This window comes from Mustelus asterias, chromosome 2 (assembly GCF_964213995.1).
Source record: "Mustelus asterias chromosome 2, sMusAst1.hap1.1, whole genome shotgun sequence".
Lineage (NCBI taxonomy): Eukaryota > Metazoa > Chordata > Chondrichthyes > Carcharhiniformes > Triakidae > Mustelus > Mustelus asterias.
This window is the reverse complement of record NC_135802.1, coordinates 95,475,446-95,503,342: the sequence shown is the minus strand read 5'-3', so window position 1 is coordinate 95,503,342 and position 27,897 is coordinate 95,475,446. Positions and strand designations below refer to the sequence as shown.

General features: G+C 43.1%; 1 protein-coding gene across 6 annotated transcripts in view; it reads left to right on the top strand.

The window, feature by feature from the left end:
• The window catches only part of igf2bp3 (insulin-like growth factor 2 mRNA binding protein 3), a 144,926-nt gene that overhangs the window by 73,307 nt on the left and 43,722 nt on the right, over positions 1-27,897 (top strand). For all 6 annotated transcript variants that reach the window (XM_078238732.1, XM_078238741.1, XM_078238714.1 and 3 more), the window contains 4 exons: positions 14,637-14,688; positions 14,779-14,842; positions 26,208-26,495; positions 27,155-27,289. In XM_078238732.1, the coding sequence (XP_078094858.1) occupies positions 14,637-14,688; positions 14,779-14,842; positions 26,208-26,495; positions 27,155-27,289 (539 nt within the window). The remainder of the gene's footprint in view (positions 1-14,636; positions 14,689-14,778; positions 14,843-26,207; positions 26,496-27,154; positions 27,290-27,897) is intronic.

Genomic DNA, 27,897 nt, shown 5'->3' with positions numbered 1-27,897 from the left:
CTTGAACAATAGTCTGAGATGAAATGCTTAGCAAAGTATGAGTTATAAACAGAAGTCAGCATAGATTTCTTAAGCAAATCGTGTTTAACTAACTTGAAAGTGATAGTGAGGACTGATGAGTACTGAGCTTGTTTATATGGAATTTTAAAAAGGTATTTGACAAAACACCACATTATGCACTTGTTAGCAAAATGGAAATCCATGGGATCAAAAGACAGTGACCGTATAGACTGAGGGACACAAAGCAGAAAGTAGCTATTAAGGGTTGTTTTTAGACCCAAGGCAAGTACAATGGCGTTCCCCAAAGATCGATTTTGAGCCCAAGATTTTTTTGGACACTTGACTGGATGAGTGAAGCTTGACACCATGCAGGGCAAAGCAGCCAGTTTGAATGGTAACCCATCCACCACTGATGCACAGTGGTAGCAGTGTGTATCTCTACACAGTGCACTGCAGCAACTTACCAAGGCTCCTTAGACAGCATCTGCCAAATTGGAGACCCCTACCACCTAAAAGGATAAGGGCACTGATGCTAGGGAACGCCACTTGCAATTTCCCCTTCAATCCACATGACACACTCGCTTCAAATTGCCTTGCTGCTGCTTCACTGTTGTTGTTTTAAAATCCTGGAACTTGCTCCCTAACAGCTGTGAGTGAAGCTGCATCACATGGGGTGGGATTCAAGAAGGCAGCTCGCCAACACATTTTCAAGGGCAATTGGGGATGGACAATAAATGTTTGCCAACCCAGAGATGCCCACACCCTGTGAAAGAATAGAAGAAAATAGACACTGATTTAGTTTTCAGTATCAAAAAACTCCTTTTGCTGTTGATCTCTTTTACAGTTGTCCAGTGACGCATTTAGTGCTTGTCAGAGTGACTTGCACTAATTGGGGAACATTCCAGTGTGGTGTGCTCCTTTGTGGTATCTGTGAGCGTGATGAGCAAGGCTCTTCTACCAATCAGTTTGAGGTAGCCATGCTGGAATATGCGGACTGAAAATCAGGAAATATAGAACAAAGAACATTGCAACACAGGGACAGGTCCTTCGGCCTAACCTAGTCTGTGCCGACACAGATGCCTCTCTAATATTTCTTGACTCTGTGGTCCATATCCTTCTATTCCCTGTCCATTCATGTATCTATCCAGATGCCTCTTGTTATAGAATCTGCTTGCAGTACGTTCCAGGCATTCATCGCCCTCTGTTTAAATTCTTGCCCCTTACTCACTCTCAAACTTTCCCCTTCGCACTTTCAAGACATGGCCCTGAGTAATATGACCCTTCGGCCGTGGGGAACAAAGACTTTGGCTATCCACTCTATCCAAGTCTGTCATAATCTTGTAAACCCCTGTCAGGTCCCCCCTCATTCTCCAAAGCTCCAATGAAAGCAATCCAAGTTTGTTCAAACTTTCTATATCGTCCCTATCCTCCAAATCAGCAGCATCCTGGTAAATCTTCTCTTCCTTTCCAATGCATCAACATCCTTCTGATACTTCCCCAGGGCCTGATGCAATCTATCCCAGGCTGCTCAGGGAGACGAGAGATGAAATCGCTGGGCCTCTGACGCAAATCTTTGTCTCGTCACTGGACACAGGTGAGGTCCCAGAGGATTGGAGGATAGATAATGTGGTCCCCGTTATTTAAGAAGGGTAGGAAGGATAACCTGGGAAATTATAGGCCGGTGAGCTTGACGTCCGTGGTCGGGAAGTTGTTGGAGAGGATTCTTAGAGATAGGATGTATGCGCATTTAGAAAGGAATAAACTCATTAACGATAGTCAGCATGGTTTTGAGAGGGAGGTCATGCCTCACTAACCTGGTGGAGTTTTTTGAAGAAGTGACTAGAATGGTTGACGAGGGAAGGGCCGTGGATGTCGTCTATATGGACTTTAGTAAAGCATTTGACAAAGTCCCTCATGGTAGGTTGGTGCAAAAGGTTGGATCTCATGGGATAAAGGGGGAGGTGGCTAGATGGGTGGAGAACTGGCTTGGTCACAGAAGACAGAGGGTGGTAGTGGAAGGGTCTTTTTCCGGCTGGATGCCTGTGACTAGTGCTGTTCCGCAGGGCTCTGTATTGAGACCTCTGCTGTTTGATTTATATAAACGATCTGGAAGGAGGTGTAACTGGGTTGATCAGTAAGTTTGCGGACGACACGAAAATGGCTGGACTTGCAGATAGTGAGGAACATTGTCAGCGGCTACAGAAGGATAGGCTGGAAATTTGGGCAAAGAAATGGCAGATGGAGTTCAATCCAGATAAATGCGAAGTGATGCATTTTGGTAGAACTAACGTAGGGGGGAGCTATACGATAAATGGCAGAACCATAAAGGGTGTAGATACGCAGAGGGACCTGGGTGTGCAAGTCCACAGATCCTTGAAGGTGACGGCACAGGTGGAGAAGGTAGTGAATAAGGCATATGGCATGCTTGCCTTTATAGGACGGGGCATAGAGTATAAAAGTTGGGGTCTGATATTGCAGTTGTATAGAACGTTGGTTCGGCCGCATTTGGAATACTGCGCCCAGTTCTGGTCGCCACACTACCAGAAGGACGTGGAGGCTTTAGAGAGAGTGCAGAGGAGGTTTACCAGGATGTTGCCTGGTATGGAAGGGCTTAGTTATGAGGAGAGATTGGGTAAACTGGGGTTGTTCTCACTGGAAAGACGGAGGATGAGGGGTGACCTAATAGAGGTGTATAAAATTATGAAAGGCATAGATAGGGTGAATGGTGGGAAGCTTTTTCCCAGGTCGGTGGTGACGCTCACGAGAGGTCATAGATTCAAGGTGAGCGGGGGGAGGTTTAACACGGATATCAGAAGGACGTATTTTACACAGAGGATGGTGGGGGCCTGGAATGCGCTGCCGGGCAAAGTGGTGGAGGCGGACCCACTGGGAACGTTTAAGACTTATCTAGATAGCCACATGAACGGAGTGGGAATGGAGGGATACAAAAGAATGGTCTAGTTTGGACCAGGGAGTGGCGCGGGCTTGGAGGGCCGAAGGGCCTGTTCCTGTGCTGTATTGTTCTTTGTTCTTTGATACTGTGGCGATCAGAATTGTACACAATACTCCAAATGTGGCCTAACCAAAGTCTTATACAGCTGCAACATGATTTTCCAATTCCTGTACTCAACGCCCTGATTGAAGGCCAGCATGCCATACGCCTTTTTGACCACCTTGTCCACCTGAGTTGCCACCTTTAGGGCACTGTGGATCTGTACACCTTGATCCCTCTGTATGCTAATATTTCTAAAGGCTCCACCATTTACAGTATATTTTCCTTCTGCAGTAGACCTTCTAAATTGCACCTGACATTTATCTGGGTTAAGTTCCATCTGCCATCTTTCGGCCCAGGTCTCCAGCTGATTTATATCCTGCTCTATCCTCTGACAATCCTCTTCACTATCCGCTACTCCCCCAATTTTTGTATCATCTGCAAATTTACTAATCAGACCACCTACGTTTTATCAGCTCACCTTGGATCCCATATGACTTCACCTTCTGTATCAGCCTGTCATGAGTAACCTTATCAAAGGCTTTAGTAAAGTCCATGTACATAACATCCACTGCCCTGCTCTGGTCAATGTTTCTTGTCACTTCCTCAAAGAGCTCAATCAAGTTTGAGAGACCTGACCTTTCTTTCACAAAACCATGCTGCCTATCGCTAATAACCCTATTCGCTTCCAGATGTGAGTACCTCCTGTCCCTTAGAATCTTCGCCAATAATTTCTCCATCACTACTAAGGTCCACAGGCCTGTAATTTCCTGGATTGTCTCTTCTGTCGTCCTCAAACCGAGGAACAGCGTTAGCTACTCTCCCATCCTCTGGTACCTTGCCTGTGGTTGAAGAGGATACAAAGAATTTGGCCAAGGCCTCAACAGTTTCTTCCCTCACACCTCTTAGTATTCTGGGATAGTCCCTATCTGGCCCTAGGGACCTGTCCACCTTAATGTTTTTCAAAGCCTCCAATACCACCTCCCTTTCTATCTCAATATAACTCGCATTTAAAAGGTGACAAATAATGGCTAAAGCTGCTTCACAGGGATGTTGTCAAACAAAGTTTCACACCAAGCTACATAAGGAAGCATTGAGGCAGAAAGGAATTTATTTTTTTAAGAGCATTTTAAAGGAGGAACGCGAAAGATTAATGGAGAGAATTTCAAGTTTTGAAGTCTCGGATGCCGATGGAGCGATTTAAAATTGGAGTATGTGGAGTGCAGGTACCTCTGGTTGTAGGCACAAAGAGAGTTATAGATGAAGCGGGGCAAGAACCTAGAGGGATTTGAACAAAAAGTGAATTTAAAATTTATACATTGCTTAATTGGACAACAATGTAATGAGCAGAGGGGTGATATGCGAATGGGATTTGGCGCAGGTTAGAATACAAGCAGCAGAGTATGGAGACGAGGACGAAAGATCATTCAGACTCTGTTAGTTCTATTCTCTCTCCACAGATGCTGTCGGACCTACTGAGGTTTTCCAGCATTTTCTGATTTTTTTGTTTGTTTCCATCATTCGCAGTAATCGGTAGAGTTTTTTTAATGTTTGCAGAGGTGAAACTTACAGAATACTGAAAGACCTGGATAGAGTGGAATTGGGGAAGATGTTTCCATTAGTAAGAGAGACTAGGATTTGAGGACACAGCCTCTGAGTAAAGGGAGGAGCCTTTTAGAACTGAGATGAAGAGGAATTTCTTCAGCCAGAGTGTGGAGAATCTATGGAATTCATTGCCACAGAAGGCTGTGGAGGCCAGGTCATTGCGTATATTTAAGAGAGATTCTTGATTGGTTAGGGTATTGAAGGTTACGGAGAAAAGCTGGGAGAATGGGGCTGAGAACCTTATCAGCCATGATTGAATGGCAGAGCAGACTCGATGGGCCGCGTGGCTTAATTCTGTTCCCATATTTTACGGTGTAAGTTGGTTTGGAGTGTATGGGAATAGTTAAGCCTAAAGCTAGTAAGGTATAGGTGAGGGTTTCGGCAGCAGATGAGCTGAGACAGTGCCATCACCTGGCAATGTTGCAGCATTACAAGTTAGCTGTCTGTGGTGTGGGCATGTTGTTATTTTGGTGCTGCGACTATTGGCGAGGACTGCATCATACACCAGATGGAGGAGTAGAGTATCTCTGACCGCAACTTTTAAATTTCAGCATTTAACTGTACATGTGTAGATGCCAAAAGTTGCGCTTGGGTTTACCCTGCAATGAATGCTGATGGCCTCGCTGTTATTTAAAAAAGAGATCTCTTATCAGAGGAATAGAGTACAAAAGCAAGGAAATTATACTAATCCTTTTATTAAAAGAACTGGTTACACCTCAGCTGGAGCCTTACTACTGCATAACGTTGGAGCGCTCAAGAAACATTGCCTGCTATATCAGCATTATTAACATTTAATGAAATATTTTAAAAAATGTCTGTGAAACTGATTTTTAAAAATTCTTTATCAAGGTGAATAACCTCATTCCCAGTTTTTACACTCGATACACCACCCTCCCCATTCACTTTTCAAAATGCCGTGCAGAATCTTGGTGTCTTCCTCAAAACATACTTGAACTAGAGGTAGCCAGTAGCAGCCACATGATATCAAATAAAATGTTTCCCACCAACTTTGTCAGCAAATTTGGATTCACTATTCCTTATCCCTTAGTCGAAGCCATTAATGGATTGTAAATAGCTGAGGCTTAGCATCAATCCTTGCGACACTCCACTAGCAACAGCCTGCCCATTTATATCAGGATAATACCAAATAACTGCAACAGGAAATAGGCTTGCAGAATGGGTGAACAAGTGGCAGATACAATTTAATAAGAGAAGACTGGCATAATGCATTTTGGCTTGAAAGATGGAGAATGGCAATATAGACTTAATGGCATAGTTCTAACCTAGGGGTTCATGCATGTAAGTGGCAAGGCATATTGAGAGTCATTAGCAGTGCACATGGGATCTTGAGCTTCAGTGTCACGGTGGCACAGTGGTTAGCACTGCTGCCTCACAGTGCCAGGAAACCAGGTTCAATTCTGGTTTTGCGTTTCCTCCCACAGTCCAAAATTGTGCAGGTTAGATGGATTGGCCATGGTATATTGCCCTATAGTTTCGCAAGATGTGTAGGTTAGCTGGATTAACTGTGATAAATGTATGGGGTTATGTGGATAGGGTGGGCCTCAGTGCAGACTCGATGGGCTGAATGGCCTCCTTCTGCACTGCATGAATTCTATAATAAGTATTGAGTATAAAAGCAGACACATTATAAAGCTCTGGTTAGGCGTCTAGTTCTAGTCACCACACTTGAGGGAGGATGTGAGGGCTCTTGAGGGGGTGCAGAGGAGATTCACCAGCATGATTCTAGGATTGCAGGAGTTTAGCGGCCAAGATTAGGTTGGAGAAGCGAGGGTTCTTCTCTGTGGAGTGAAGGAGATTGAAGGGGGATTTGTTAGCAGTGTACAAAATTGACAGGTTCAGATAAAGCAGACAAAAGCTGTTCCCATTAGCTGATAGTACAGGGACTTACAACCCCATGAACCTTTCTCTTGTGCAACAACCCCTCCTTTGGATGTCATGTACCTCTGCATTCTTGAATACCCTCTCCTTTTGCCTTTAGTTCATTGATATCTCAACAGCTTTTGATTTCCTACATTACCTTTTCCCTTGTCCCACAAGAACTCTTACTTTTTGCCATCCCTGTTGCTCCCCAGTATATCTCTCATCACCACTTCCTAAGTCTAAGAGACGCAGACATGTATTTGTGAACAACAGATTCAAATTATTTATCACCAGATATGGTTAGACCCTTCAAAAGTATTACATGCAAACTGCCCAATGTTCAAAGATCATCCAAGATGACAAAAAGCAATGTCTGTTCTCCATCACTATCAGTCCTCCTCAAATCCCAACCCTGCCTTCGGTGCACACTCCTCCAATAACATATGCAATGAGCCCTTGGATTTCTTTGCTGCAAAGATCAAGACCATATAGTCAGCTACCTGTGCTCTCCTTTTCCCCTAGCCCACCAGGCCTACCATTCTAAGGTTTCCCCTATGCCCCATTTACATCTTTGGTTTATCGCCTGTTTCCCTCCCTACATTGAGTCCCTTCTGTTGATAAGGCCTCATCTTTTTCTTCAGACACTATTTCTACCAAACTGCTGACAATGCAGCTCCCAGCTCTAATAACTAACATTTTTAATGGTTCCCTCTTCCTGGCCATCACCCCTTTTCCTGAAAAGAGAACCTCAATTGCTCTGTCGTTGTAAACTACCCTATTTCCAAACCTCTTTGCCCTCTTGAGCCTTTAACACATGGCTGCCCCCAAATCATCATCCTCAGAGTTTCACCTATGGATCTCAAGCTTCTGTCCTTGTCATAGAAGGTTTTTTACCAGCGTCACAGGTGCCTATTTGATGTTGACGAGGTAAACTATCTTTCTCATTGTCTTCAATCTTTCTGTCATCTTTGGGAATGCAATTGCATGATAAACCGTGCCAAAGCTTCACCACTGCCATCTGCTGGATGGGCGTGAACTAGCCTCGTTTCATTTGTATCTGTCCTGTTGGAACCAAAATATTATTTGCAATGACTTCTCATTACCAATGGTATTCCCCAGCGGTTTAACCGTAGCACACATCTTTTCCTTAACTACACGTCTCTCAGTGACATCATTCAAAATCATGGCAACAGTTTCCAAAAGTGTACTGATGCTACTCCACTTAATCTGTCTGGACCCTTGCTGAATTTGTCAGATTGTGTGTCTGACATTCAGTATTAACTGAGCAAGGATTTCCTCCAGGTGAATGTTCAGAAGATTGACCATTTCATCCCCTTTTCTAGCAACTTTTTCTGAAGCTGAACCAAGCTGTTTGCATCGTTAGTTTCATATGTGACCACCGAGGTGGCCATCTGACCGCACATTCGCACCAACACGAAGACTGCTTATTTCCTAGTCTAGCATTGCTCTGCTTCAACCTCATTCATGCCTTTGTGACCAATGGATAAATTTTCCCCCAGTGCAACCCAGGCTAATCTCACACCTTGCAGATACTTTTTGCTCATTTCTTCCCCCCCCACCCCCCCCCCCCAATAATCTCTGCCTCAACTCCACCATGGGAGGGGGGGGGGGGTGGTTAGGGTTCATCCGGGAATGAACACCGCAATCACCAGGCAAGACTGTTCTCTTCCTGTTGGAGAGCACTTCAGTGGTCACGGGCATTCGGCCTCTGATATTCGGGTAAGCGTTCTCCAAGGCGGCCTTCATGACACACGACAGCACAGAGTCGCTGAGCAGAAACTGATAGCCAAGTTCCGCACACATGAGGACGGCCTCAACCAGGATCTTGGGTTCATGTCACACTATCTGTAACCCCCACAACTTGCCTGGACTTGCAAAATCTCACTGGCTGTCCTGTCTGGAGACAATACACATCTCTTTAACCTGTGCTTAATGCTCTCTCCACTCACATTGTCTGTACCTTTCAAGACTTGATTAGCTGTAAAGACTCGCATTCCAATCATCATTCATTATTCTGTAAATTGAGTTTGTCTTTATATGCCCTGTTTGCTGTTTGTTAGCAGATCTCCCACTCACCTGACGAAGGAGCAGCGCTCCGAAAGCTAGTGGCGTTTGCTACCAAATAAACCTGTTGGACTTTAACCTGGTGTTGTGAGACTTCTTACTATGTTTACCCCAGTCCAACGCCGGCATCTCCACATCATGTCTCATTTGCCCCAGTTAAGACTCTAAGACCATATCTGATGGTCTTTGTTCCATAACACTCCCACAAAGCACCATGGGGCATTTTATTATGTTAAAGGCACTAATGCTAATTGGGCTGAAATGCTTTGTACATTCAAATAAAGCACCATATTATTTTAACTTTACAATTTTTCCTGATTTGAATTTATTGACTACACTGTTACACTTAACCTTTTCATCCTTTCTTGACACTGCACCCAAAATACAACACTTTGCCTATTCACATGCATTTTCACTTTTGGATTGATAGGTTTTGCCTCGTGTAATTCCTGTCCCTGCCTCCCCGCCCACCTCTGCCTCCAGCTAGAGCTGATTCCAGCCCTGTTTAAGTGGGGCCAATCTCAATGGAATAACTCCATCTTTCCTTAGTACTGTGCCAATGCCCCATGAATCAAAATCACTGCCTCCCACACACCATTCTTTGAACTATGTATTCAGCTATCTGATCTGTTTGACACTCTGCCAAACTGCACATGGCTCGCATTAGTAATCCAGTTATTAATATCTTTTGAGGTTTTGCTTTCTATTTTATACTTGTTTTTAATTAGCAGCTCAAACTGCCTCGAATCTCAATCCATTGATGTTGTTGGCCCCCTCGCAAACAATAGCAAGTGGATCTTCCTCCTTCAAATTCCTTTCCAGCTGCATGGCGATGTCTTTAACCATGACACCAAAGCAGATGCAACAGATACAAAATGCTTGTTCAGAGTCTCTGCCATTTCCTTGTTTCCCCATTATTGATCTAGCCTGTTAAGAGACCAATGCTCACTTTAGCTACTCTTCCTTTTTATACGTTTGTAAAAGAGTTTACTGTTTTTATATTATTTGCTAGTTTCCCCTCACAGCTGAATTTCGCTGCCCCGCTGCCACCTGCGATTTGCAATATCTGCACCCCTGACTCCAGTTCAATAACTTGATGTCGAAGTTGCTTGAGATGTAAGCCATTACTACAGACCTGGTTGTCTGGAGTTACAGCGACCTCCACATTTTGCAGTTGCAGCGCACCACTTGCGCTGCCATCCCATAAAACCTTGTTTTATTTAATTGCTTGCTTATAGCTTCTAATTTAATTGGTTACTTGATTTAGTTTTAAGTTATGGGTAGATTACGTATTTACCTTTTAAAGCAAACACAATCAAATTGAAAGGAAAGATGTACAATGCTACAAAGATTAGTAGCCGAGAAGGTTGGGAAAATTCTAGAAACTAACAAAGGATGACTTTGAGTTTAAAAGGGTGAAACTAAACTATGAGGGAAAACTAGTAAGAAATACAAAAATAGAAATATACAAAAAGGAAAAGAGTAGCTAAAGTGAACATTCTCTTAAGCCAGTTCAATGATGGGAAACAAGGAAATAGCAGAGACTGTGAACGGGCATTTTGTATCTATTTTCTCAGGAGATCGCGCGCACGGTAATAGTTGAGAATTACAATAGGATAAAACTTCAACAGAGAATGACTGCAGGATTCTGAGGTGCAGAGGGAGCTAGGTATTCCAGTACATGAGTCGCAGCATAATCAAGAAGGCCAATGGAATGCAATCCTTTATTACAAGAGGAATTGAGCATATTAGTAAGGATTATAATAAATTGGGGAGCCACATTTTGAATACTGTATGCAGATTTAGTCTCCTTATTTAAGAAGGGATGTAAATGTGTTGGGGTGGTTCAAAGGAGGTTTACCTGATTGATATCTGGAATGGATGGGTTGTCTTGTGAGGAAAGGTCAGATATGCTGGGTTTGTTTTCCACTGGAGTGTAGAATGTGAGGGGTGATTTGACTGAAGAATGCGAGATCCTGTATAGCATTGACAAGGTGGATATAGAAAGGATGTTTTCCTCTTCTGGAAGTCCAGAACTAGGGGGGGCAATACTTTAAAATTAGGATCAGGGTCTCATGATGTACTGTGTTTTAGTGAGCTCTGGTGCTACTCATCTTTTAATCCTTTTATCCTGATGCACACCCCATAATGACTTGAATTTGATATGTATAATCTGTGCTGTTCCTGGAAGATGGTGGGGCCCAGTTCGTGGCGGCGGTTTCACTGGCGAGTGAGCTCATGTTTTGGCGGTTCCGTAGGCATTGAGATGATGGCTACCATTGTGAGTGAAGTTGTGGACAATGGTCTCTGCTCAGCAGCACAGACTATTGGTGCTCACATTGATAAACTGAGAAAGATCCTAAAGAGAATGATTGAAGCGGAGAAGAGAATCCTGTCAGTCGAGAGGGCAGTTTCCTCAGTGGGGGCTCAATGTCTGTCCTGGGAAATCTTGCTGCATGGTATGTCGAACATCCTATTTGATTGAAGAAGGTGGGGCCTGGGAATGAGTATCCACGTGCCCGGTCTCCTGCAGGTAATTGAGGATGAATTCCCAGCCGGATTTGAGAACTGACTGTCGTGCTTTCACAATCTCTATTTTGTTAGCTGGACATTTTGAGTTTAATGGAGCACATTGTATCTGGTGTTTGAAGTCTGGGGTTGGTTGAAGACTCCATCCACTGCAATGTCTTGTCCTCTATTGGTTGAGAAGGGCTGAAGGTGGCTGGACGCGACAGGTCTTCTCCACTTGTTGGGGTCTAGATTTCCTTTTACCGGGGCTTCAAGACCACAACATGGCTGAGGTGCAAAATCTTCAGCGAAACTCTAGATGAAACCTGGATGTTGCTTGATGATCCTGTCATGGCTTTGGCCTTTTCAAGCTCCATGGATGGTTACATTATCCTGCAGTTCACCATTATTGCTGAACTTTGTTCCCTTGAGATTATACTCCTGATTTTGTGATATTGTTATCCTGACAAGTGTGAGATATGTGAACGCAGGTGTTTGTCATCTGTTATACTGTGAAAATCGGGATTTGTTAATCCTGGGCTTGTACTCCCTGTAATTATATCCTCGTGTTGATCCTGCACTGTGCTTTTTTCATATTAATGAGAACAGTCCTGTAACTGAGCTCTGAAGCGAATTTTGCCAATTATCCTGTTTGGAGTAATCCTTGTTCATCCTTGAATGTATCCCCTGTAATTTCATCTCTTAATTGATCCTGATTATCACACTGGGGGCATTCCGAGTGAGCATGTTCGTAAATTTCCATTTGTTATCCTAGTGAGTCCAAGGACATCCATTTGTCCTTCTCCCTTGTGATTTCATCTCTTAATTGATCCTGTTACCTGATTTATCACATTGATGGGGCTAATCCGGTGAGTGAGCATGGTAGCGAATTTTTGCTTGTTATCCCAGGGACATCCGTTTACTAAAGCTGTGCAATTTTGTTATAATCTGTCTTCACATCTTATAATTCTGGCATATATAGTGGTGGAGTTTTTCACCCAATATCCTTTATTAAAGTTATTGTTAAAATGAGTAACGCCATCCAGCGAGGTGGGCAAATGGTTTAATATGAAGGTAGTGGGTGGGGCCATATGAGCCCTCAATGGGTGAGAAAACCCCCCAAAAACTTGTCTGTACCATAACAGGATGAACTCCTGTTATGGTACAGACAGCCTATATATCCTTGATGCTTCCCAAGGTAGGTTGGGGTATACAACGTATCTGCAAAGAGCTTCAAATATGTTAGATGAGTGAGCAAAAATTGACAGATGAAGTATAATGTAAGATGGTCCACTTTGGCAAAAAGAGTAGAAAAGTGGAAAGTCAAGTGATTAGCACTGCTGCCTCTCAGTGCCAGGGACCCGGGTTCAATTCCAGCCTTGGACGACTGTGTGGAGTTTGCACATTCTCCCTGTGTCTGCCTGGGTTTCCTCCAGGTGCTCCGGTTTCCTCCCACAGTGCAAAGATGTGCAGGTTAGGTGGATTGGTCATGCTAAATTGCCTCTTAGTGCCCGAGATATGTAGGTTAAATAGATTAGCCATGGCAAATGTGTGGGGTTATGTGGATAGGGCGGGGGTGAGGGCCTGAGTAAAATACTGTCAGTGTTGGTGCAGACTTGATGGGCCATATGGCTGCCTCCTGCATTGTTAGGGATTCTATGAAATGTAGAGAGACTGCAGCATGCTGCAACATAGCGAAGTGTGTCGTCTCGTACATGAAATGTTAACATGGGTACAGCAAGCAATTAGGCAAATGGGATGTTGGCCTTTATTGCAAGGGGGATGAAGCATAAAAGTAGGGAAGTCTTGCAACAACTTGAAGAATATACTTGCATCAGAAGTTTAGAGAAAATTCACTTCTGACAGAGTAAGAATGAGAGACAATCTATTTGGAATACAAGATTCTGAGGGGGTTTGATAGTGGGGAGGATGTTTCCTCCTGGGTAGTCTAGGACTAGGAGAAATGGTTTAAAAATTAGGGGTCACCGATTAAAATTGAGACAAGGAGGAATTTCTTCTCCAGGGTCACTAGTCTTTGGAATACGCTTCCACAGAGAACTTTTCTTCTGTCAAGCCAGAGAAAACTCTGCACTCATTTTTCATTGAAGTAAAGCATTGGCTGCCTTCTGCACTTAACAATTCTGAGATGTTCTATATCATTTAATAGCTGGTTGCAGTTGTGTTTTGGTTCAGAAAGGTTGGCACGTTTTTCATACAATGCATCTTGAGATTGATCTATATGCAATGGACTATAATGCCCTAATGCAGATCACCAATAGTGTTTTCCAATCATTTGATACTTTAGAGCTTCAATATTGCCAAAAAGAGGGACTTGTTGCTAAGCTTATCATTGTGTATTCATCAGGACAATGGTAAGACTGTCAAGTTTCAAGTGATCACAACTTGTATCACAGGAGCAAAGGAGTGCTTTCTGGTTGGCAAGTCAACTCTGGCTGAGCTGTTACCATGGAGAAAGCAATGGGGAATTATAGGTTACCCAAACTCATGGTAATTCAAAAAAGGTAGTCATGATGTGGAGATGCCGACGTTGGACTGGGGTAAACACAGTAAGAGTTTTAACAACACCAGTTAAAGTCCAACAGGTTTATTTGGTAGCAAATGCCATTACCATTACTAATGGCATTTGCTACCAAATAAACTTGCCATTACTAATGGCTGAACAATCCTGAGTGTACTCATGGCTACACTAAGAACCAATTTGAGATAGTCGAGCTTTTAACATGGTTCATTTACACTTGCTAGAGGCGACATACATTCATATGCAGGGATCCACTCCCCGTAAGCAAAATAAATATCTTCATGCCTTGTACCTTTTCTGAATTACCTGGAAGCTTGGGGAATTTAAATGAAAGATGTAATCGCAGAATCCCTACAGTGCAGAAGGAGGCCATTCGGCCCATCGAGTCTGCACCAACTCCCTGACAGAGCATCTTACCCAGGTATTTAACCTACATATTTATCCCATTAGTCCCTCTAACCTACACATCTTGCGACACTAAGGGACAATTAGCCATGGCCAATCCACCTAACCTGTACATCTTTGGAGTGTGGAAGGAAACCAGAGCACCCGGAGGAAACTCTCTCAGACCCGGGGAGAACGTGTAAACTCCACACAGTGACCCGTGGCTGGAATTGAACCCGGGTTCCTGATGCAGTGAGGCAGCAGTGCTAGCCACTGTGCCGTTCTAATTTTAAAAAATATTTTATTATATTTCCCCATTGCTTTCATCATGGCAACACCTTGGCTAATCATGGTTAACTTGCCAACCCCTTTTTCCTCCCATGATATAAATTGTTCTGATTGTTTGAAATTTGGCATTCTTGCGCTTGTCCTGATGAGTGCAAGATGAATCGGTATACATTTTTCAGCAATATTAGTGTTTTCCATAGTAATAGGATGATAAATGTTTTTAAGTTATATGCTAGAATATAGTTCTGATTGCAGTGGATATGCTAAATGTAACGCGTTCTTGTTTCATGAAGAATTTTAAACTAATCTGCTCCTGAATGTATTCAGTTCCCATATCTTCTGTTTTTGTTCTAGGTCTTGGACAGTTTGTTAGCTCAATATGGTTCAGTGGAAAACTGCGAACAAGGTATTTAATGGAGAGCCATTTTTGCATTTATAATTAACTGCATATCTTATCCCGTTTTTTAACATCACTTTTATATTTTTTGGTCTGCAGTAAATACAGAAACAGAGACTGCAGTAGTGAATGTTACATATTCTACCAAGGAACATGCAAGACAGTGAGTATTGTACAAATAATTCTTCATGGTCCTTTTAATTGTGGAAAAGTAAAGTGCCAGAAATTTTTATTAACTTCCTGACACAACTTCAGGATTCACTCCACAGAACATCCAAGTGAATTTTTATTTCCCCTGTATCCTAGTTGTAAATATTAACATGTCATTATATAAAATATATAGCACAGAAACAGGCCAATGCAAAATACTACTGATGCTGGAAATCTGAACTAAAATGAGCAAACTATGGAAGTACTGGGTCAGCCAATGACTGCAGAGAGACACTTATTTCAGGTTGATCTTTTATCGGTACTGGAAGAAGTTGGAGATGTAACAGTTTTTAAACAAGTAAATAAAAGGTCTGTGAGGTGGAAAAGGAGGAATGATTAAATGATGGAAGGATGATAGAAAAAGACAGAAGAGGGTAGTAATGGAACAAGCAAACAAACCAAAGATGAAGTCTAGAGAAGCTGTAAATTACAATAGCAAAGCAATTACCAGCACTTGATAGAATAATTTTGTGATCGGGTGACATTGTGTTCTGAGAGTCCGAAAGGCTGTAAAGAACCTAATCTGAAGAAGTGGTGATGAACCTTGAGCTTTCATTTAACCTTTTTGGGATAGCGTGGAGCGGCTGAGGGCAGGAAGGTTAGGGTGGGATGAAGAAGTAAAATGGTAAGTGACTGGAACTTTAATTAGGTCGCACTTGCAAAGCAGTCTCCCAATATACGTTTGCTCTTTCGAATGTAGAGGAGAGAGTTTTGAGCAGAGAGCATAATATACTGAATTGAAATAAAAAGTAAATGATTTTCACATGAAAGATTGAATATGAGATGATAAAAAGGATGTACACTGTATTTCATATACTTGAGTGGGGAGGTGCTGAGAGAAATGGAACAGGTGTTGGGATAATGGTAGTGTGGACCAGAATATCATGGAGGGAATGGGCTCACTGTCCACTCCACCACCAACATTGCAATTCTGCCATTAAACACATTGGACTGTAGATGGCAGAGGATGATCCTTTGGATGTGGAGGCTGGTGGAGTAGAAGGCAAGGATGCGGGGGGGAAGGGGAAAGAGTGGGGGAAGAGCGTGATGTTTCTGGGAGGAAGGGAAACAGATGTAGGCAGCAGTATGGGGAATGGACAACTAGGGTTGAGGGCTTACCAACCACAACAAAGACACACCCTCACTCAGAGAAAAAGGAAGACATACTGGAAGGTGATATTTTTGGAACCAAAGAGACTGAAACAGGAAGTGAGAATGGAATCGAGCCCGTACAAAAAGCCAGGTGGATGAAATTATAATTGATATATGTAGGTGTCGGACTTGTAGTAAATTAGTTCACAGCCTAACCCCAGAAACGGCGATGAAATGAAGGATGGAGTTGGGCTGTCACCTAAACTGCTCCATGTCTGTGTTTATCCTCTACACAGTCTCATCCCTCATCATCCAACCATGATAACATAACCTTATAATCCTTTCTCTCTAGAATTCTCATGTATTTATGCTATTCACTTCAATTACATTATCAAGAGTCTTACGTTGTAACTATTCTCTGCGTAAAGTTTCTCCTGAATTCTTACTAGATTTATTAGTGACTTTTTTATGATCCCCAGTTTTGGTTACCCATATTTTGAAGTATTTTCTGTCTACTCGCTCAAGTGCTTTTGTAATCTTAAAACCTCTGTTAGGTCAGTCCTCAGTCTTTTCATTTTGTCCAAGCCTGTTCAATTTCTTATGCTGATGTAAGTTCTCTTTGTAAATTTGTTTTGCATCTTTTATGTTCCCAGCCACTTCCTGGGCAAGTCAGATCCCAAAGTGAAACAGGGCTTGAGAGATTGCAACTTTTTTTTTTAGAAAGTTATTGAAAGAGTTCACAGGGGTCTGCTGATGAACATTTAATGAGTAATATATTTATTAAATCCAAGAAAAGTGAACAATTTGCCCAAGACCAAAAGTTGGAAAAAACCACAGCACAGGAAGAGAATTTAAATGCCCGCTATTCCTTTATCATGACACAGGGCAATATTGTGATACAACAAACCAGTGAAGAGTTCCCACCAGCTTGACTTTGGACTGGCACAGTTGCAAATGATTTTCTTGGGGTGAATTCCTGAGTATTCACTTGATGCTCTTGCCCAACTCCCCTCTCTCCCCGAGACACCCAAAGACCATACTCCCTAATCGTTGTTTCTTCAAGTGCAAACAAGCAAATAAATGAGTTCTAAACTCAACTCCAGTAGCACCTATGTGAACTATCACATTACCGAGTCCCATAATTGATTATTCAGTTAATATCATTTCCCTGCAATTCATCCAAAATAACTTTTGCCAGTCCCATTCTTTTTCCTGTTTCAGCTGATGCCATTGTGCCATGTGTAATTTGAACAATATACAATATTATAGGCACGGTAGCACAGTGGTTAGCACTGCTGCTTCACAGCTCCAGGGTCCCGGGTTCGATTCCCGGCTCGGGTCACTGTCTGTGTGGAGTTTGCACATTCTCCTCGTGTCTGCGTGGGTTTCCTCCGGGTGCTCCGGTTTCCTCCCACAGTCCAAAGATGTGCGGGTTAGGTTGATTGGCCAGGTTAAAAGAAAATTGCCCCTTAGAGTCCTGGGATGTGTAGGTTAGAGGGATTAGCGGGTAAATATGGGGGTAGGGCCTGGGTGGGATTGTGGTCGGTGCAGACTCGATGGGCTGAATGGCCTCCTTCTGCACTGTAGGGTTTCTATGATTTCTATGATTTGATAATACTGTATACACGAGTATAACATGGGTAAATATTTTGCTACTGAAGGTCAGCTTTTAAACTTCTGTCCTTTTTTGAAGTTGCCACGTCTGTCTAACATGTCTAAAATGCTAAGTTAGTTTCTTTGTGATTTGGGTTTGCAGATTGGTGTTTTCACATTTCTGGGTCTATGTCAAAAGGAAACAGTTTTTCAATTTGTTCCTGGGATGCGAGTGTTGTTGGGATATATTGTCCATCCCCAATTGCCCTTGACAAGGTGGTGGTGAACTGAGCTGTCGCCTTGAATAGCAGCAGGCCATGTGGTGTAGGTATGCTTATAATACTGTTAGTGAGGAGGCTCCAGGATTTTGACCCAGTGTCTAGAATCATGGTCTTTTTATCTCCCAAGTGCAGGTGTATAGTTTGGCAATCATGTATTCTGGCAGATTACCCTTTCCAAAACTCTTCCAATGTGTTTTTCACTATTGTCCTAATTGGAAACCCATTCACATATTGATCAGGATGTGAAAACATTCCTGGACTCCTGTTTTAAATTTGTAAGTAATTCCATGTAAAAACATTTTTCTAACAAACCCGTTTATCTAGCATCCTGCTTGTTGTGTAATTACCAACAGATAATTAAGTTATAACTATCAAGGAGCAAAAACTGAACAGGTTGAGGCTCCTTCCCTAGAAGGGAGAGGGTGGAGGAATGAAAAATCATAAATTATGAAAGGGTTTGATTGGGTAGACGGAGAGAAAATAATTTTGCCTGTGGGCAAACACAAGACTGTCACTAATAAATCCAATCAGGAATTTGGGAGAAACATCTTTTACTTAGAGCTGTGGTTTCCCAACCTTTTCAGTAACATTGCACACTTCAATGAGACAAACAATTCCACTCTGTACTTGGAATCTGGTCAGTGGACAGGTTCAAAAAGCAATTAGAAGCTAATGGAATCTTAGCTGTTCTCTCCAGTGGCGGATGTGTTTCACAACAATAGACTTCCAGTTACATTTTATAAAGGTCTGGTTGGATATCATTAATGTGTTTGGTTCTGGGCAGCACCCCTTGAGCTTTGGAGGAGATGCAACACGGATTTAGCAGGAGTTTCCTGGGGCTACCCCAAAAAGCAAAGGGTCTCAAGATAGCGAATAACAGATTTTAGGTAGCTAAGAGCATCAAAAGAAGGTCTTGTGACTCAGTTGTAGTGTCCCTACCTCTGGTCCAGAAGCTCTAGGTTCACGCCCCCATTCAGGATTTGCTGACCATGGAAGGTGTGAATGTAACCTTGCGGTAACTTCCTTTCAGCTGAAGCGAACAACGATTCATACAATACTTAAAATACATTAAAATATCAGCATATGTTTTAAAATCATAATTGTTTAATTCTCTGACTGCATTCACATGTGTAAACTATTCCCTCGTTAGCTGCTTAATTTGTTTCAAGAATCATTTAACTCTTTAAGGCACTGACAGGACTACCAATAATGTATTCTGTTTAAAAACCTTATTGGTTAGAAATCTTCACTTGCCAAACACCAAACCCTTCTAATACACCTGATGGCAGGCGGAGAGTTTCCTGGTCAGCTGTATGATGATCTACTGCAGTACTTGGCTAAGGATCAATCCAATAGCAAACTATGGTCGCCAATTGCCCTCTTCGGGTATTGTACCCAAAGAAGCATATTAAGTGATAAAAATAGATGTCAGGAGTTCAGGGATAAATCTGCCATGATGTAATTAACTACTGGAACAGGCTCAAGGGGCTGAGTGGAATTCCCATGTTCTTACTACATACTATTATACTCTATATAATATGTTGGGGGTTTACTATAGGCCACCCAACTACCAGCGGGAGATTGAGGAACAGATATGTAGGCAGATTTTGGCCAGGTGTAAAAGTAACAGGGTTGTTGTGGTGGGAGATTTTAATTTCCCCTATATTGACTGGGACCTACTTAGTGCTAGGGGCGTTGATGGGGCAGAGTTTGTAGGGAGCATCCAGGAGGGCTTCCTGAAACAGAATGTAGAAAGTCCAACTAGGGAAGGGGCCGTACTGGACCTGGTATTGGGGAATGAGCCCGGCCAGGTGATCGATGTTTCAGTCGGGGAGCAGTTCGGGAACAGTGACCACAATTCAGTAAGCTTTAAGGTACTGATGGATAAAGATAAGTATAGTCCTTAAGTTAAGGTGCTAAATTGGGGGAAGGCTAATTACAACAATATTAGGCAGGAACTGAAGAATGTAGATTGGGGGCAGATGTTTGAGGGCAAATCAACATCTGGCATGTGGGAGGCTTTCAAGTGTAAGTTGATAGGGATTCAGGACCAGCACATTCCTGTAAGGATGAAGGATAAGTGTGGCAAGTTTTGGGAACCTTGGATAACGAGAGATATTGTGAGCCTAGTCAAAGAGAAAAAGGAAGCATTTGTCAAAGCTAGGAGGCTGGGAATACACGAAGCAAGTGTGGAATACAAGGAAAGTAGAAAGAAACTTAAGCAAGGAGTAAGGAGAGCTAAAAGGGGTCATGAAAAAGCATTGGCCAGCAGGATTAAGGAAAATCCCAAGGCTTTTTATACATCTATAAAGAGCAAGAGGGTGGCCAGGGAGAGGGTTGGCCCACTCAAGGACAAAGGAGGGAATCTATGCGTGGAGCCAGAGGAAATAGGCCGAGGTATTAAAGGAGTACTTTGTGTCAGTATTCACCCAAGAGAAGGACTTGGTGGATGATGAGTCTGGGAAAAGATGTGTAGATAGTTTGAGTCATGTTGAGATCAAAAAGGAGGTGGTATTGGAGTTCTTGAGAAACATTAAGGTAGATAAGTCCCCAGGGCCTGATGGGATATACTCCAGAATGCTGAGAGAGGCAAGGGAGGAAATTGCTGGGGCCTTCAGTGAAATCTTTGTATCCTCGTTGGCTACAGGGGAGGTCCCAGAGGATTGGAGAATAGCCAATGTTGTTCCTTTGTTTTAAGAAGGGTAGCAAGAATAATCCAGGTAATTACAGGCCGGTGAGCCTTACATCAGTGGTAGGGAAATTATTGGAGAGGATTCTTCAAGACAGGATTTATTCCCGCTTGGAAATAAGTGGACGTATTAGTGAGAGGCAACATGGTTTTGTGAAAGGGAGGTCGTGTCTCACGAACTTGATCGAGTTTTTCGAGGCAGTGACGAAGATGATGGATGAGGGTAGGGCAGTGGATGTTGTCTACATGGACTTCAGTAAGGCCTTTGACAAGGTCCCTCATGGCAGACTAGTGCAGAAGGTGAAGTCGCATGAGATCAGAGGTGAGCTGGCAAGGTGGATACAAAACTGGCTCAGTCAAAGAAGACAGAGGGTAGCAGTGGAAGGGTGCATTTCTGAATGGAGGGCTGTGACAAGTGGTGTTCCTCAGGGATCAGTGCTGGGACCTTTGCTGTTTGTAATATATATAAATGATTTGGAGGAAAATGTAACTGGATTGATTAGTAAGTTTGCGGATGACACAAAGGTTGGTGGATTTGCAGATAGCGATGAGGACCATCAGAGGATACAGCAGGATATAGATCAGTTGAAGACTTGGGAGGAGAGATGACAGATGGAGTTTAATCCGGACAAATGTGAGGTAATGCATTTTGGAAGGTTTAATACAGATAGGAAATATACAGTAAATGGCAGAACCCTTAAGAGTATTGATGGGCAGAGGGATCTGGGTGTACAGGTACACAGGTGGAGAAGGTAGTCAAGAAGGCATACGGCATGCTTGCCTTCATCAGCTGGGGTATTGAGTTTAAAAATCGGCGAGTCATGTTGCAGCTTTATAGAACCTTAGTTAGGCTGCACTTGGAATATAGTGTTCAATTCTGGTCGCCACGCTACCAGAAGGATGTGGAGGCTTTGGAGAGGGTACAGAAAAGATTTACCAGGATGTTGCCTGGTATGGAGGGCATTAGCTATGAGGAGAGGTTGGAGAAACTTGGTTTGTTCTCACTGGAGTGACGGAGATTGGGGGGCGACCTGATAGAAGTCTACAAGATTATGAGGGGCGTGGATAGTCAGAAGCTTTTTCCCAGGGTGGTAGAGTCAATTACTAGGGGGCATAGGTTTAAGGTGCGAGGGGCAAGTTTTAAGAGATGTACGAGACAGATTTTTTACAGAGTGGTGGGTGCCTGGAACTTGTTGCCGGGGGAGATAGTGGAAGGGGATACGGTAGTGACTTTTGAGGGGCGTCTTAACAAGTACATGAATGAGATGGGAATAGAGGGATATGGTCCCTGGAAGCGTAGGGGGTTTTAGTTAAGTCAGGCAGCATGGTCAGTGCAGGCTTGGAGGGCCGAAGGGCCTGTTCCTGTGCTGTAATTTTCTTTGTTCTTTGAGTAACTTTAGTTCAATTGTGAAATGCTGTGTGTTTTAAGTTTATATTCATCAGAGATTCATCAACCCATAAACAATGTGCTCTGGCCCGTGTTGATTTTAAGAGGGGTACAGATTCTAGAAATGGCATCCTAGTCAAGGTAACTGCATATCCAAATTACTTTTGGAGAGTCCTGGCTAATATTTGAACCAAACAATCTCATTGGCAGCAAGGTCCATTTCAAAACCCCTTCTCACCTGTAACTGTTGAGTGTAAGACAGCAGTGAACAGCCCTGATGTATTGTTCTGAATCATTCTAGTTCGCACTCGTTCATTGGTTACAGTGACATTTTATTGATGAGTAATAGTCATAGTGTCGAACAATCCTCACATGATCCACCCAGCACTGAACAGTGAAACGTGTATCGGTGGTTGAATTTATCTCTCTTCCTGGATCCTCTAATGCTGCTCTGGATGAGAGGTCACACAACACCAGGTTATAGTCCAACAGGTTTATTTGAAATCGCAAGTTTTTGGAGTGCTACTCCACCTATATATTCTGTGCCTGCGCACTCCGCTCCCCTTCACCCGACGAAGGAGCAGCATTCTGAAAGCTTGTGATTTCAAATAAACCTGTTGGAATATAACCTGGCGTTGTGTGACCTCATCTGTCCACCCCAGTCCAACACCAATATCTCCACACCGTTCTCTGGCCTGTGCAACCCCTTTTAGGGGGACACCCAGCCAGTTTATTTAATCTCCCTCTTCCTCCCTTCTGCACATTCTGTTTTGTGAGCTTTGTTTTAATATTGCCATCTCAAGCCCAGACTACCAGTCTGAAAACCAGAATATTTGTTTTACCAATCCCTCAATGGATGCAGTAAACTGATGATTACCTTATCTGCTCTAGGCAAAGGTTGCAATGGCTTGAAGAAATCCACCTTTTTAAATGAAGCACATTCTCCTCCTGCGATAGGAGTTCCCTGCACCGGGGGGCAAGCCGATAGTCCCTCCTGGTAACTGGGGTGGTGAGGAGACTCCAGGCTGACAGCCTCTCCCGGTTGAATCGCCATAAATTCCAGTTTGTAACAAAACCAATTTTAAATCCAGGGGCCAGGCATTGTGGTGTCATTCCCTTGAGCCGATATTGGCCTGGAGTTCTGCCAGTAATGGAAGGGTAGGATCCTATGTCACTGGCTGACCCACAGATACATTTGCAATTTCACATCAGATCATCCGTCTCTGCATTCAATCCGGACCTGGTTTGGACTCCTTATCCCGGAGCCCAGACACCCACACTTGCAGCTTCCTCTCCAGCGGAAAAGTGCCAATCTCAAAATGTGGAAATTTTGTACAAGATTTCACGACACATATGACTCCTGCTCTGTCCAAGACTGCAAGAAACTACAAAGGATCGTGAATGAACCCCAGTCCATCACTCAAACCAGCCTCACATTCATTGACTCTGTCTATACTCCCCACTAACTTGGAAAACCAGCCAGCATAATCAAGGACCCCACGCAACCCGGACGTACTCTCTTTCACCTCCTTCCATCAGGAAAGAGATACAAAAGTCTGAGGTCACGTACCAACTGACTCGAGAACAGCTTCTTTCCTGTTGCCATCAGATTTTTGAATGGATCTACCTTGCATTAAGTCGATTTTTCTCTACACCCTAGCTATGACTACAAAACTACATTCTGCACTCTCTCCTTTCCTTCTCTATGTACAGTATGCTATGTCGGTATAGCGCGCAAGAAACAATACTTTTCACTGTATACTAATGCATGTGACAAGTCCAATCTGTCGCTGCACCCGTTGCAAACCACTGATCTAGTGTGAAACTTGCTACCGCATAAAATGGTTAAGTCAAATAGCACAGATTTTGCTCAAGGGAAGCTAGATATGCATGCAAAGGAGAAAGGAATAGAAGATTATGCAATTAGGGTTACATGGAATAAGTTGGGACAAAGCTGATGTGGGCCTTAAATACCAGTATCGGTAAGTTGGGCAGAATAACTTGTGCTTTAAATTGTGTGCAATTCTTTTTCTGCAAGGGAAACTTTTTTTTTCTGGGTGGAAACACTTCATCTGCACTTCTCATTTTTAACTATCTTTTAGATAAATTTTTATTGGTGGTGAGGTGTAACCTCTAAATAGATTGAAAGAAGTATTTTGAAAACATTTTTGGAAAATGTTTGTCCTTTCACAACTTCTGTGAATTGGATTTGGAATCAGACCAGACTGATTATAGTTCAGTAGTTCCTCATTTTCTGCATAATAAAGGCATGTTCTCAATCTCATAGAAACATAGAAACCCTACAGTGCAGAAAGTGACCACCTGGTCCATGGAGTCTGCACCGACCACAATCCCCCCCCAGGCCCTACCCCATATCCCTACACAGTTAGTTAGATTTTGCAAGTCCAGGCAAGTCATGGGGGTTACAGATAGTGTGACATGAACTCAAGATCCCGGTTGAGGCCATCCTCATGTGTGCGGAGCTTGGCTATCAGTTTCTGCTCAGCGATTCTGCATTGTCGTGTGTCGTGAAGGCCGCCTTGGAGAACGCTTACCTGAAGATCAGAGAACGAATGCCTGTGACCGCTGAAGTGCTCCTCAACAGGAAGAGAACAATCTTGCCTGGTGATTGTTGAGCGGTGTTCATTCATCCGTTGTCGTAGCGTCTGCATGGTTTCCCCAAGGTACCATGCCTCGGGACATCCTTTCCTGCAGCGTATCAGGTAGACAACGTTGGCCGAGTTGCAAGAGTATGTACCATTGCAAGACCACGACACCACACAAGGGTTGTGTGGTGTCGTGGTCACTGTTCTCCTGAAGGATGGGTAGTTTGCTGTGATGATGTGGAGATGCCGGCGTTGGACTGGGGTAAACACCGTAAGAAGTTTAACAACACCAGGTTAAAGTCCAACAGGTTTATTTGGTAGCAAAAGCCACACAAGCTTTCGGAGCTCTCAAAAGCTCCGAAAGCTTGAGTGGCTTTTGCTACCAAATAAACCTGTTGGCCTTTAACCTGGTGTTGTTAAACTTCTTACTAGTTTGCTGTGGACAATGGTCTGTTTGAGGTTGCGTGGTTGTTTGAAGGCAAGAAGTGGGGGTGTGGGGATGGCCTTGGTGAGATGTTCGTCTTCATCAATGACATGTTGAAGGCTCCGCAGGAGATGTCGTAGCTTCTCTGCTCCGGGGAAGTACGACGAAGGGTACTCTGTCCACCGTGTCCTGTGTTTGTCTTCTGAGGAGGTCGGTGGGGTTTTTCGCTGTGGCGCGTCGGAATTGTCAATCGATGAGTCAAGCACTATATCCTGTTCTTATGAGGGCATCTTTCAGCGTCTGGAGGTGTCTGTTGCGATCCTCCTCATCCGAGCAGATCCTGTGTACAGGGAGGGCTTGTCCGTAGGGGATGGCTTCTTTAACGTGTTTAGGGTGGAAGCTGGAGAAGTGGAGCATCGTGAGGTTATCCGTGGGCTTGCGGTACAGTGAGGTGCTGAGGTGACCGTCCTTAATAAGAATGCAGACCACCTTTGCCAGAACGTTGATTGATAGGGTAGCCCCACTCCCAAGCACTAACAATTTAAAACAAAGTATTGGCCTTGGAGAGAGTGTAGCCTAGATTTACTAGAATGATACCGAGACTCTAAGGGTTAAGCCAAGATGAGAGATTAAACAAAATAGGGTTGTATTACTTGGAATTTTGACAGGGTGATTTGATCCAAGTTTTCAATGTATTAAGGGGAGCATTTAGTGGAGAAGCTATTTCCACTGTTTTGGGGAGTGTAGTCGTAAAGTTACAGCCAGACCTTCAGTAGTGAAGGAAAACTCTTCTATGCACAAAGGATCGTAGAAGCTTGGAACTATTCTGCAAATGGCAATTGATGTTAGATCAATTACAATTGTCATGAGATTGATTCATCTGTCAAAGGTGTTGAATGTAGGGAAACGGCAGGTGTTCAGAAATGGATTGCCTCACTGATGATGGAACAAGTTTACGGGACTAAATTAAGTCAATTGTGTTTTGACCTAATCAAACTCTAGTTTTGACAAATGGTCAGTGGCCTAAACTCCTCCAAATGCTGATTGACTTCCTTGTTTTCAATATTTTCTGATTTTCAGCATGTGTTTTGGTTATCACTAATATAATACTAATATAGTAGTGTGGTGTTGAAGGTGCTTGGGAGTTGGTGCTGTTTTTATTATATTGCTGTCCCGTTAATCTTATTGAAATCCCTTTTTATTTATGACATGCTAATCATGTATTAATAGCTGCCTTTTTTAATAGGGCAATTGAAAAACTTAATGGCTATATGTTGGAGAACTTCTCACTAAAAGTAACCTATATCCCTGATGAGATGGCTGGTCAGAGTTCACAACAGCTGCCTTCACAAGCACGACGTGGTTTTGGACAACGAGGCCCACCTCGACAAGGGTCCCCTAATGGTACAGTTAGACCGAAACAGCAGCAGTCTGATGTTCCTTTGCGAATCATGGTTCCAACTCAGTTTGTAGGTGCCATCATTGGGAAGGAAGGAGCCACAATCCGGAATATCACAAAACAGACACAGTCAAAGTAAGTTTTCCACTTGCAACTTTTTATTCTGAAGAGCTTTGTTCCTTATTTAAGTTGTCAGTTTGTATTTGTGTTTTGAGTTTTGCTTTGGTAAGGGGGGATAAACATTATTCTAATGATTGCTAAATTCAATGAGCCACAATTATAGCTACATGCAACCTCTGGACCGGGCCCCGGCTGGGTTTTGGATCCTGCCAGTTTTTTGTGTTGGATGGTTTGAGTTGGGTTGGGTCAAGGGATTCTCCCTTGTGGTGTGGGAAAAGACCAGTGCGCAAAATTTGTGTGCCAATGCAGCACCTAGCCCATCAAGTCAGTAAGTTATTTTACTTATCAAATAATAAATCATCATAGCAACTTAAAAAGTGTCTGATTGGACATGGCTGGTGTTCAGATAACTTGGATTTGAGACACTGTACTTGTAATTTAAGTCCAAAGCACAGATTGGATACAAGTGCAAATTTGTACTTGTCCAATCCTAAATCCATAAGGATGGGAAATTTCCTGCTCAGTGACCCAAAACAACTATCTTCATGTATCCAGTAACTGAGGACCATTGCACAGACTGGGGGAAGCTGTGAAATTCTTTGAAAAAGGGAGAGAAAATATAGAAGTGGATTTTGTTTCTTGGCATTGAACATTCACTTGTCATTTGTGTTTAGGATTGACATTCATCGTAAAGATAATGCGGGTGCTGCTGAGAAGCCAATAAGTATTCACTCAACACCAGAGGGTTGTTCAGCTGCTTGCAAGATGATAATGGAAATCATGCAGAAGGAAGCTCAGGATACAAAGTTGTACGTACATCAAATAACATTTTGCATTTAGATCCTTAACAATATAAACAAGTTAGTTTGTACCTACAAACCAGGCAGGTGTTTTTAAGTTGCCAGAATATCACTCCTTCGCTTCAAAATTATAATTTTTGAAACAATTGACACATGGGGAAATTGTAGCTCTCTGAAGTCCATTTGGTCATTCTCAAAATTAACATCTTAATAGTCCACTCCCAAAACAGACAATTTTCCCCTAAAGTTTTCAATGCTACTTGCTTCCCAGGGCCATTCCATTAATTCTCCACCACAGCTTAAAGCAGCGACATCTAACTGCATCTTTACATTTTTAAGTTCGAGCCTATATTCCGTGTAGAATTTGTGGACATCAACTTTTGGGGTTTAAGTTATTTATCCCTTAAATATAGATGGTTGAATCATTTCTACCCCAAAGTCCTTCACCTGCTTTCTCACTCGTAACCCTAAACCCACAGCTTCCTCTCTACAATCATAGCCTATACTAAACCCAAACATGGCAACCTTTTGCAGTTGAGTCAGCTAACTTGGCATTGAACCTGGGATCCTCGGGTCTGTATGACTAGGTATAAACCGTGCTGCACTTGCCCTGTGAG